We start from the raw sequence: 13,169 nt of genomic DNA, 5'->3' as shown, positions 1-13,169 counted from the left end.
GAAACCCCATCTCTACTACAAATATTAGCCAGGTGTGGTTGTGGGTGCCTATAATCCTAGCTACTTGGGAGGGTGAGGCAGGAGAATCACTTGAACCCGGGAGGCGGAGGTTGCAGTGAGCCGAGATCACATCATTGCCCTCCAGCTTGGGCGACAGAGCGAGACTCTTTCCAAAAAAAAAAAAAAAATAGAAAAGTACTGAATTTGGATCAAGGAAAAGATAAGGAAGGGAGGGAATGCCTCTGAGAATGCCTATTATCTGTAATAAAATACAACAATGTGCAAACAACTCATTGAAACTACAGACTAGAAATATCCTAAAAAGTTATCTATGAGGCAAGGATAGTAAATGAAAATTAATGTGTTGACATTATTCTTAATTTTAAAAGCATAAAATACTGAGATGTCTTCTTTGCTTTTGTTGAATTTTGTTGGCGAAAGTAAATCTACATATAAGCACTATCATAGGTTTTCTCCTGCCGTAAGAGACCAACCCAATTTTTTCCATGGAGTCTTATAGAAAGCACCTGGAAAGAACGAACCTCGGAAATACCATTCATTGTTCTGTTTAAAAGCCTTTTAGAACTACAGATCATTTTTAAATTATCTTCAAACTTGTACTGTCTGTGCTTTCTTTCCCCGAGTTTTTTCAGCTGCCATTCTAAGTTCTGAAATTCTGAGAGGCTCCCCTCAACGCTTTCCAATACCTTCCTTTGAGCTGCAGAGCCTGAATACAGTACACAAATACACACAAATCTGAACTTAATGGAAAGATCACCTCATGGTTCCAGCGACTGCATTAATGTGCTCTAGAGTGCTGCACACATTTAAACTTATATCTCATTATTACCCACTGTTTAGCATGTCCATTTCTATAAACCAAAGGCCTTCTTCCCTTTCTCATACAAGCAGCTAGAATTTTCCATCTTATATTTGGGCTGTAAATAACTTCCTATCAAACCATGTTGTTCTACTAGGACATTTTTTATATTAAGGCTATTCCTCGTTCTAATTCTACCTTTCAAGGTATAATCGCATTTAAAAGCAGAATTATTTTAGGTATCTATTAAATAATGAATGTTTCATTACTCAATGATTAAGCCCTAACAACTTCACTTGAATAATCATGTACAGTTATTTCTCATTATAGGCAAGAAAAATGAGATTCAGAGCTTGATCTAGCACCAATAGGGTGGTCAAAATTGGGACGAAATGTTAAGTGTTGGCCAGGCACAGTGGCTCATGCTTGTAATCCCAGCACTTTGGGAGGCCGAGGCGGGTGGATCACGAGGTCAGGAGATCGAGACCACGGTGAAACCCCGTCTCTATTAAAAATAGAAAAAAAAAAAATTAGCTGGGTGTGGTGGCAGGCGCCTGTAGTCCCAGCTACTCAGAGAGGCTGAGGCAGGAGAATGGCGTGAACCCGGGAGGCAGAGCTTGCAGTGAGCCGAGATTGCGCCACTGCACTCCAGCCTGGGCGACAGAGCAAGACTCCGTCTCAAAAAAAAAAAAAGAAATGTTAAGTGTTTGTGTGCATATCACAACAAAGCCAAGTATCTCCCTTCAACCTACTCTGCTCCAGTGATAAGCATTAGACTACTTTGTAACTTTAAAGAAATCTGAGGTCATCTCATTCGCCTAGTACACCATAGAGAAACATACCAATTCATTTGGCCCAAGTCCCCAATTTGTATCAACTCATATCCATCTATTTTGGTGCTGCTGCTATAATAAGCTGGTCGGTCATTATTATAAGAGAGACTGGCAGAACCTATGGAATTGGAGGTTTAACAATGCAATAACATCTCATTTTGAGAAATTTTACAATGCATTCAAAAGTAATAGAACCGCCCAGTTATTTTGCTTATTGTCCACATTACTTGACCTGATATTTGTACATGGTATCAAAGCTGAGCCTATGAGCCTTCTGTTGAGACCTCATCTCTACAAAAAAAAATTTTTTAATTAGCTAGGCATGGTGGCGAGCACCTGTAATCCCAGCTACTCAAGAGGCTGAGGCAGGAGAATCCCTTGAGCCCAGGAGTTTGAGGCTGCAGTAAGCTGACGGCACCACTGCACTCCAGCCTAGACAACACAGTGAGACCCTATCTCTAAAATAAATCAATAATTAATTTTTTTAAAAAAAAGCTTGGACCATCAGGGAAGAAAATTAAATCCACCTGTCAGCTCACTTTTATCCTCAAAAATATAGAATCTACCAATATAATATAAATCAATATATAAAAGTAATGTCAAAAAATGAGACGTGTAGGCCAGGCACAGTGGCTCACACCTGTAATCCCAGCACTTTAGGAGACCAAGGCAGGAGGATCACTTGAGGCCAGGAGTTTGAGACCATCCTGGGCAACACAGGGAGACCCAGTCTCTGCAAAAAAATCAAATATTAGCCAGGCATGGTGGAACGCACCTATGGTCCCAACTACTCAGGAGGCTGAGGCAAGAGGATCACCTGAATCTGGGAGGTCGAGGCTACGGTGATTCATGATGGTGCTACTGCACTCCAGCCCAGGTGATGGAGAGAGACCCTGTCTCAAACAGGAAGCATAAACAGTTCTGTGGTCTCAAGCTTTAAAAGGTGACAATGCACAAATATGAACATCTTCATCTGCCTTGGTCCCCAGTGAAATCTATTCCCAGCACAGCAGCTAGAGTGGGCCTTTTAAGATGTTAGCCCCACATCATGTTATTCCTGTGCTCAAAGCATTACAGTCATTTTTCCCATTATACCGATAGTTAAAATCAATGTCTTTCCAGTGACCTACAAGACCCTACGTGACTTCCATCCACCCACCCACCACACCACATGCCCTAGCTCTCTCATCTCTCTCCTGCCACTCTCCCCATGCCTCATTTTGCTTCAGCCTCACCAACCACCTTGCTGCTGCTCCAAACCTCCAATCATGCCCCTGACTTAGGATCTGGGCACCTGCTTCCTTTCTTCCTGGAATGCTCTTCCTGACACTCTCCCTAACCTCCTTCAGGTGTTGGCTCACATGGGCCCTCAGTGAAGCCCTTTCTGGCCAACCTAGCTAAAACAGCAACTCCCTAGTCTCCCCTCCTTGGTGAGTGGGTGGGGGTGTGTGTAGCACTTCTTACCATCTGCTATTATCACACTTTACTTATATATTCACTTATAGTCTGCAGTCTGTCTCCCCTGATTAGAATGTAAACTCCACAAGGACAGAAATGTTTGTGTTTTCTTCACTTCTATACCTGAAAATCTAGAACAATCCTCAGCACAAAGCAGACACTCCATGCACAGAGACTACATAAATGTTGTTCAACATTATCTATTTGTTTATTTTCTATCCTCTCATTTGCACATAAGCTCCATGAGGACAGGAACTGGTGTTTCCCATTTGTGCAGCCCTAGCACCTAAAACACAACGAGCAACATAGCGGGCACTCAACAGATATTTGCTGCATGAATCCTTATTCTTTTGGCAGAGAACAGAAAGAAAATTTCAACTCAGATCTACACATTCTCAACATCTTGCTTGGCTCTGAGATAACGTAGCCCAATCGTTACTGAATCATCCATGTTTTCACTTTAAAAAAATACATACCTATATTTCATATATAATCCAAAGTACAATTAAAAGCCAAAAATGACAGGAAAAGATTAGTGAGAAAACATCAGCGTTTCCTTGGTGATAAGAAATGGACTGTCATGGTACAAAATTGTCAAAAACAAATTCATTTTCATTTTCCCCCAACACTTTTATTTTCCCATTAATCAATTATTAAAGGCTCTTTTGAAAAGAGCTTTGACCCTTTATTTCTCTACCCAATACTGAAGCTAATTCATAACCCAGAATAATATGACATTTACTTTTGTGACAACTATCAGATATAATAAAGTTTTCATTGTTATTTTCTTTTGCTCAAAACTCTGGCATACTGAAAATGAGGACGGTAAGAAATGTGGCTACTAAAACAAATGTGAAATGATCAAGACAAGGCTCTTTTTCAATATCAGGTGAACATTCTTTATTTGCAGCTAAGATGCTATCGACTCAGAATGATGGGAAGCAAAGCAGAAATCACTGCTGGTGCTTCCCATGAGATTAGGACAAAGTCTTTTCAGTCAACCAGACTAATCAGAAAACACAAATACCATGAGGTCCTTCACCTCTGCTGTGATTACCCGAGGCAAAGCCAGAAGGTCAGCAGCTCTATACATTCATTGACCCCTCTTGAGCTTAGTATATTGGGTCAAAATGGACTACAGTTTACTTTAAATCTAGAGCAAGTGATCTATAACTTTACCTAGTTTCACAGATAAATCCATAGGATGAACTCAGCACTTGCAAAGGCAAAGAATTATAGTATTCCTTTCAAAAATGCCCAGTTATAGCCAGGCATGGTGGCGCATGCCTGTAATCCCAGCTACTCGGGAGGCTGAGGCAGGAGAATCGCTTGAACCTGGGAGGCGGAGACTGTGGTGAGCCGAGATCACGCCATTGCACTCCAGCCTGGGCAACAAGAATGAAACTCCGTCTCAAAAAAAAAAAAAAAAAAAAAAAAAATGCCCAGTTAATTTTAAAATGTAAAGAGGTCAACATATGGCTTCCAAAAAGGTTAAGAGCATACTGATTCTGGAACTAGACTCTTAGAAGCTGAAAGTCATATATCATCAGTATTTGTAGAAGCATAAATTATGTATCTGCTTACAAAATCATAATATAAGTCTAATGGACAGAAAACAAAACATGAAGATGCCATATGCACAGCTGTTACTGGGCAGATACAGGCCAGCCAGTCCCCTAACCAATCTCATAGCACAGGGCAGTGAATTTTAAACCACGGTCTATGCATCCCTCAGTCCCACAGTGGTGGGGGGAACCAAGTATGATGCTTTGGACCTCTCACCCCAAAACCAAAGAAGAGGAGAGCACTGCCTCTCTTAATGACTGACATGCTGGTATTCTGCAAAATATCACATTAAAAAAAAAAAGTTTCTGCTGCTTTAAAAATGCCTGAAAATCAGCAACAAAGGCTTTAGAATCAGGGAGATTAGCGTTTAAATTCTAAATTCATTGAGATGATTGGACATAATCATCCCTTGCAAAGAATCAGTGTTCAATAAGTGGTGGCAATTATTATTTATCACAGAGTAGTACTAAATGGTATTAAAGGAGTGATCTCAAAAATACAGCTAAAAACCACATAACTATAATGTTATACTACATAACCCTTATTTGATCAGTTCATCCTTTGGCCAATTATGAAAATACTCCTTACAAACCCATTTTATCCTTTAGGTACTAAATGCATAGTACCCAAGAACCAAGAGTTTTCTCAAGGACCTACAGCAAAAAGAAGAAAGTGGGGGACCAAGGAGGGGTAGGATAAGAGAGACAGAGGGAGAAAGAACGTGGGGGAAGGAAGAAAGGAAGGAGGAGAAAAAGGGAGAAAAATAACAAATAAAAGAAAAACTATTCCAAAACATGAAAACTACAAAATAAAAATTAATGCACATTAGTCACAATCAAAGCATGATATTCAAGAATTTTGGTTTTTTGCCAGGCATGGTGGGTCACACCTATAATCCCAGCACTTTGGGAGACTCAGGCAGGAGGATTGCTTGAGCCCAGGAGTTCAAGGCTTCGGTGATGCACCACTGCATTCTAGCCTATGCAACAGAGCAAGGCTCCAACTCTTAAAAAAAAAAAAAAAAAATGTTTTCATGAACATTTCATTTTATGTTTAAATAATTTGTAGGTTAAATTTTCTTCACTTCACAAAAAATCCCAAGAATGCACAATAAATGCAGACAAGTCATAACCAACTTCAATGTAGGAGACATTCTCTCTTCTGTGGTTTGGATTCTGATAAAAGGGTATTCGACTGGCTGCCCTCCAATTCATGTGAGTGTAAATAGGTCGGCCACTAAGATTCAGAATAGGCATTGACTCAAAAGTCAGAATATGATGCTTTATTGTTTAGATGTGTGAAATACAGGAATAACTGCTAGAATGAGAATGGAGAATACAAGGGCCACTACGCCTTCTAGTTTGTTAGGGATGGATCGTAAGACACAAGCAAACGGAGGCCATCTTGCTTGTCTCATTCCACACTGCAGTGAAAAACAATGTCAGAACCAAGGATAAGACACAGTGTGGGGGAGAAATCAGCTGAGGATGCCTTCTGTGATCTTTCCCAGCCAGCCTTTCCAGACACCTACAGAACTCCTGAAAAGTGGCATTTTGAATCACTTGTTAAGGACCATTAGCCACTACCATGGCTCCTCTCCAAGCTGCAACACCTATACTGACGGGAAGTGCCGCCATCACCAGACAAGAAGAAGGGAGGAATACCTGCTTTATTTTATTTCGGGAGTTAGTGATGCGCTCTGTGATGCTCTGGTATGTGCGAATGGCTGTCGTCAATTCTGTGTAGTGCTGCACAATCAATTCATCCAGGTCACGGTCACATTTCTCGTAGGCTTCTTCAAGGCGACCCTTTTCATTTTCCCTGTCTTCGACATCGTCACTAGTAGACAGAGTCCTGGTGAAGGCAGAGAGTATATCAAGCTGAGTAAAACTTGAAAGTAAAAACGCAAAAGAAAGGTGAAGCAGAAAGTAAAATGCAAAAGAAAGGTGAAGCACATTCATCTTATTAACTAGGAAATGAAATAAGTTACAAACAGAAAACACAAAACTTCCTTCACAGTAAATTTCAATAGCCCATCTAAGTGGATTTGTCATTGCCTATCCAAAGGGCCCTTCTCTTCTGTCATTGGCATTAGAACTGATTTTAATCAGATAGCAGGCAGGCATGAACTGTTCAAGAAACTGGGTAACTCTTGATTTGAGTGAACTGTTCCATTCTCCTTATCAGTGACAAGTCTGATCAATGAGACAGACCAAAGGAAGTACTAGGAACAATTTTCTGCAAGAATAATAACAAGAAAATGTCCCTTTCCCAACCCTAGGTATCACTGTACAAAGATAAGATACTTAGACACTTCAGCCATGTTACAACCATGGAAGGAAAAACAAAGAGGAATGCCAAGCTACCACTATGTGCTTGGCCACCAAAGCAGCCAGCCCTGCAGCTGCCTTACCTCAGGACTTCTTGTTAGGGGAGACAATAAATATCCATTGTTTAAGTCACTTTCAGTTGGTCTTTTTCATACATAGCTGAAAGCACAGTAACTGATACAATTACTTATACACTGAGGAACCACCTTCCAAAAAGCTCATTTGAATGACCTGAATTTGGTATGGAGCCCCCAGCAGTCTGGAAATAAGGTCATATTAATTCTAAAATCTCTTACAACAGCAGTCACCTAAGCTATCCTACAGGACGGTTCCTGCACTTACTAGTCTTCCAACAGCACTAACAAGATTGATATGAACAAGATTGATATGAATCAACAATAACCAGGGAATGAGATAGATATACTTATTAAAAATATTTCAATAATTTCGTTTGATACATGGACCACAGATCTTTGTTTCCTCTACTATCTTTCTCGAATAATTTTTTTAATTTAGTATTATAATCAGTAACAAAGGAACCTTTTCCTCTTATCTGTTGGCTGTGGTAATTTAGAGTTTCATTAAATTCCCTCAGATTTGTCAGCTTATCCATTCAGCCTAGTTTATTTCATTTATCTTTTTTAATTTAGGGAGGGGGATATTTTAGGTTCTCAATGATGGATGCCATCAATTATAAGTCCATCATTAGAACTGCTTTCAGAGATGGTCTGTCAGCAAATTAATCACATACCCACTTCTAGATATTTGCAAGCAAAATACTGTACAATAGTCTGCTCTGAACTGTCATTTAGAGCAAAGGATCTTAATTCATGAGCCACACAATATATAAAACTTCTTTTCCAATTTATAGGGAAATTCAGGCCAGTCTTTGACTTCAATCTAACCTCCAAAAAGAATTTTACAATTCTTTTTGTTAGGTGTTAGGAATGCCAAAAGATCAGCTATATCATGAATACGGGTAGCGGGATGGCAGGAACAAAGGCAATGAAGGGAAGGGCAAAAGCCACTCAGGACAGTGTGGGATGCTCAGGAAAGGAACACTACTGGGAACCACAAGAATTGATTTAAAGCCTTTACATGAGCGATCCTGTTTCCTCATCTGTAAACTGGTGACCCTAAACGAGACTACTCCCAAGGTTTCTTGCAGGTAGAGAATACCACCCAAGTGTTTGACTATTAAAGTAAATCAGAGTGGAGAATGTAAGCGAAACTGGGCTTCAAAGATAGAGCTACCAAGATTACTTGCAATATTTGGGTACAGAGCAGCTTAGCATGTATCATGCCTTCTTGTTGTTTTAATGATACACAACTTCGCTCTTTAAATCTGAAAACTTCCAGGCTGTTAATCTAAAGTAAAGCACAATCAGAAAACGCCTTCAATTTATCAACTGTCCCAAAGGTAAGGGTTCCTAGATGTTTAACTCTATTATTTCCCCTTGTAACAGCAGTCACAGAATTGTCAAAGCTATACTAGATTGGTTTGCCATCTTTACAAGGCTTTTCATGATTTCCGCTCCACTACCATTTGTGGAAAAAATATGCCAAACATTTCACATTGTTTACCTTAACTAGTTAGAATTACCATTAAGGAAAATGTCAGGCCCAGAGAGGACACCTTCTCTGGCATCAGCTGTCACTGTTAACACATTACCGGATCATTAGGAGTTATTTAGGGAATAGAAAGGGTTACTAAAATGAAGATTAGAAGGCAAATTTGGTCTACCAGGGGTTCTGCCTCCTATTTTCCTTTTTCAAGAAAATATTTATGTAAGAAATACCCTGTGCCAGCTTTGCCCCATATTTAAAATGTGTCCTCTTGATGTAAACTAGGATGAATATTTTGTCTTTAGAGAAAAATATTTACATTATAGAACTCAGAGTGCAAAACCATTAAAGCTTTTTTTTTTTTAATTAGAGAAAAGGAAGGCAGCAAGGATAATAAAAGTAATAATAGCCTCTAATATTTAGAGAGGCTTACTAGCTGCCAGGAGCCAGATGTGTTGCACATTTTATAAAATGTATGTTTAATCCTCGTAACAGGCCTTTGGAGTAGGTCCTATTATTATTCCCTCCCCTCTTTTTACAGATAAAACAGCTGAGATTTAAAGAGGTTAAATTAATTTACACCACCTCACACAATGAAGGTTAGGAATAGTAAGGGGATTTGAAACTCAGGTTGGTCTGCTTTCAGATTGCACTCCTAACAGCTACAGAGTGGGGTCTCTTCAGGCAAAGTAAAGCTGCCTGGGTTAGAATTGTGGCTCCACCCTACTGGCTACTCATGACCTTAGTAATGGCATCTTATTTTGCTCATCTATAAAGTGAAAATACTAAGATACCTTCCACACAGGGTTGTTAGTGAGAATTAAATGAGATCAAACAAGGCCTGGTATATCATTAGCACTCAACAAATGTTGGTTGTTGTCGTTAGCTATTATTGTTCTAGTAATAACAGTAGTAATGGCAGCAGCAACGGCAATAGCGTTTTTCCATAACATAATAAAAAGTACACCCTCTGAAGACAAAAGTCAAAATCCCACCACCCTCAAATACTAGATCACTTAACCCTGGGCATTAGGTTTAAACTCTCTGATTCTCATTTTATTCCTCCTTAATGTCAAGAATGGCGAAGGCTGAGATTTTATTCTACTCGCAAGCTAAGAGGTTAGCCACAGTTTCACAGGTGCTGGCAGAAGACACAAAACTCCTAGAGCTCCTCAAGTCCAAAAGACTTGATCACACTCATAGCACAGCAAGCGGCATAAGTGCAGCATGTTCACATCAGTTCCCCTTGCCCCCAAGTCCCACAAGGGTTAGGCAGCTGGGCCCAAAGAGAAGCCTGCCCACATAGGCAGCTTCTGGAAAAGAACTCCGAGCTCCAAAAACCAAATCTAAGCTCAGAGACTGGACTGGAAACACATCTGCCCCTTGCTCTGGAGTGAGAGACCATCTCTATCTTCCAACGCTGTTTCCTAAACAAACATCCTTGGCAAAATAACCTAAAACATAGGGCAATCAGTGCTTGGCTCACAAGAACTTCAGAAACACAAGAGCCCAGAGGAGAATGGTCTCCCAATAACAATAAAATCTAACTCATTGGGTTCCTTCAAGGATTGAATGCATGGTGCCAAGCAATAGTAGGCAGTGAATATTTATTTCCAAACTCTGTTTTCTTTTCTGCAATATGAGACCAGAAATACAATGTCACGGACAATAAATATTTGTGTGAGATAAATATTCAATAAAAATTAATAAATGATAAACCATAAAAGCATGAAAGAGGCCAGGCGCGGTGATTCATACCTGTAATCCCAGCATTTTGGGAGGCCAGGGCAGGCAGATCACAAGGTCAGGAGTTCGAGACCAGCCTAGCCAATATGGTGAAACCCTGTCTCTACTAAAAATATAAAAAATTAGCCAGGCGCAATGGCCCGTGCCTGTTGTCCCAGTTACTCGGGAGGCTGAGGCAGGAGAATCACTTGAACCCAGGAGGCAGAGGTTGCACTGAGCCGAGATCGTGCCACTGCACTTCAGCCTGGGCAACAGAGTGAGACTCCATCTCAAAAAAAAAAAAGCAAAGCATGAAAGAGCTGACTAATTCTAGGGAGAAAGTTCTCATGCACGCTAGCAAATCCCAGCAAATTTCAGTGTGGGATTATCACTAGTCCCTTAACCTGAACAGACAGCAGTGCAGAAGAGAATACTTGTCATTGAGCTCACCCCACCAGCCAGGTCATGAACCTCTCTTCAGCCTTCTAAGCCTCTGTGCAATGCAGAGCTCTACCAGCTCACAAGGCAATTCACTGCAGTTTTGAACAGCTTTACTTATTATAAAGCCTTCCATTAAAATAAAATAAAATCAGCCTCTTTAGAATTTCTACCCATTGATCCTAGTCTCATCTTTTTCTGTAACACAAAAAAATGTCTATTCCTTCTTCCATAAAATTTCCCTTTAAATGGTAAAGGCCTTTCAATAGTTCTTTCTTGGGTTAAACACCTCCAGTTTCTTCAACTGTTTCTTCTACACCATGACTTCCAGCAGCCCACCATCCTTTTTGCTTTCATCTGAAGTCCCCTCAAAAACAGGTAACACTCACATAGAACTTACTATGTGCCAGGCATTAATCTAAGTGGCTTACACATAATAATTAATTTATTGCAAAAACATCCTTATGAGGTAGGTACCTGTATTAATCCATTTTCATGCTGCCAATAAAAACATACCCAAGACTGGGCAATTTACAAAAGAAAGAGGTTTACTGGACTTACAATTCCACGTGGCTGGGGAGGCCTCATAATCACGGCAGAAGGTGAAAGGCACATCTCACGTGGCAGCAGACAAGAGAATAGAGCTTGTGCAGGGACTACCCTTTTTAAAACCATCAGATCTCGTGAAACTCATTCACTATCACAAGAACAGTGCATCGAAGGACAGACTCACCCCCACAATTCAATCACCTCCTACTGAGTTGCTCCCACGACACGTGGGAATTGTGGGAGTTAAAATTCAAGATGAGATGTGGATGGGGACACAGCCAAACCATATCAGTACCATACTTATCCCTCTTTGTAGAAATAAAAAGATGGAGTTTTTTATTCAAGGCACAGTCTTTAAGGAGCAGAGTCTGACCTCAAACCTGGGCCATATGGCTCTTAATGGCTTCATTAACCTGCCTCTCAGATATGCTGAGAAGTGAACACAACATACTTCCAAACAGAAAGAGGTTTTATATCCCACAACATGAACACTATATTTCTAATAATATAGCCTAAAACTACATTCCATTTTTAAAAATACAGTCCAAAAATTATCCAAGATCCCTTTGACACTAAGTGCTGACAAGTCAACTCTCACTCATCCTCCACTTGTGAAATTTTAAAACTAAATGCAGAAATTTACATGCATCCCTGTGTTCTACATGTTTGGAAAGGAAGGTGAAGGTGAGGCACAGGATACAAACTACTGAGCATCTATAATACACCAGGCAATACAGTGGTTATTTTGCATACCTAATCTAAGACAATCCTCAAAGCAGTCTAGTATAATAAAATATTATCACCAGCCTTTTTACAGATAAGGAATCAGAGGCTTATCAGTAAAGTGTGTATCAGTAAAATACACACATGCACATAGTTAATATCAGAGTTGAAATTAAAGCTAAGTATATTTGACTCCAAAATCCATGCTCTTTCTACTATACATGTTACAAAATCCTATCTTTCCTGCCTTCAACTCCTGAGCTGCAGGACATGTCCTCTCATCAAGCCACAGTTCACATGTAAAGAGAACAGCAGACAGGGATGGAAAGAGAGCACCAAGCAGCTTTTCTAGTAATAACAGTCTTGAATCTGGGCAAGATTTAAAAGCATGAGCTAAATAAAAGACATGATCAAAGGACAAATGGTATAAAGTTCCCAACCCAAGATGTATTCAAGTTATTGAATCACTCTAAATTTTTTTTCCATTCCTATTCTCAAAACGACTATGACTTATAAACTATTGTCAAGTTCATGGACAAACATAAAACAATAAACTAGATTCCAGTTAAGCTGGACACAAAGACATTTCTGGATCATTAAGAATTTTTCACTAAGACAGCTCTGATATTTTGCATGATGAATTACATCTTAACCATGACTAATTAATCCCCAGGAAGGAATTTATTTACCTAAAGGGCTAAAAGGACCACGGTACACATGTAAAGCTACTGTTAACAACATCTAGTAGGAACAAACGTTATTAAGTTCTAGTGGATTCACAACCATGAGCTCCAAGTGAGTCCCATAAACAAGCATTAAAACCCAGGGTAAATAACTGGAGATCTAAAACTGAATTTGTCTGTTTCCCATTTTCATACTAGCCTCTGTATTTCAGTGTAGCCGATCAAATGTTTTGAAAGGAAAATAACCAGTCATCATCACTAGTTCCTTCTGTGGAGCAATTTTGCTTTCACTTTGGTCTTAACAGAGTAATGGAGTCCAGACAGGAGAAAATACATAAAAGTCAGTATTGTTCTTAAAGACAAAAGAAAGATCAAATAAAGGAAAAAGCACACCTGTGAAAATAAGGTCAGTCACCAAAACTGACTCATCACTCAAGTGGAATAAAAGGATACAAAAAGAAAAACCCAAATCTACAAT

At 39.7% G+C, this 13,169-nt stretch overlaps 1 protein-coding gene across 4 annotated transcripts in view; it reads right to left on the bottom strand.

Moving 5' to 3' along the window:
* EXOC4 (exocyst complex component 4) overlaps nt 1-13,169 on the bottom strand; it is an 828,468-nt gene that overhangs the window by 799,390 nt on the left and 15,909 nt on the right. For all 4 annotated transcript variants that reach the window (XR_009209424.1, XM_032761776.2, XM_032761777.2 and 1 more), the window contains exon 2: nt 6,342-6,531. Coding sequence is in view for 3 of the 4 variants with exons in the window: in XM_032761776.2 (XP_032617667.1) it covers nt 6,342-6,531 (190 nt within the window). In the remaining variant the exon portion in view is untranslated. The remainder of the gene's footprint in view (nt 1-6,341; nt 6,532-13,169) is intronic.

Source organism: Hylobates moloch, unplaced genomic scaffold, assembly GCF_009828535.3.
Source record: "Hylobates moloch isolate HMO894 unplaced genomic scaffold, HMol_V3 SCAFFOLD_1, whole genome shotgun sequence".
Taxonomy (NCBI): Eukaryota; Metazoa; Chordata; class Mammalia; order Primates; family Hylobatidae; genus Hylobates; species Hylobates moloch.
The sequence above is the reverse complement of the archived record's forward strand: the minus strand, read 5'-3'. Positions and strand labels throughout refer to the sequence as shown.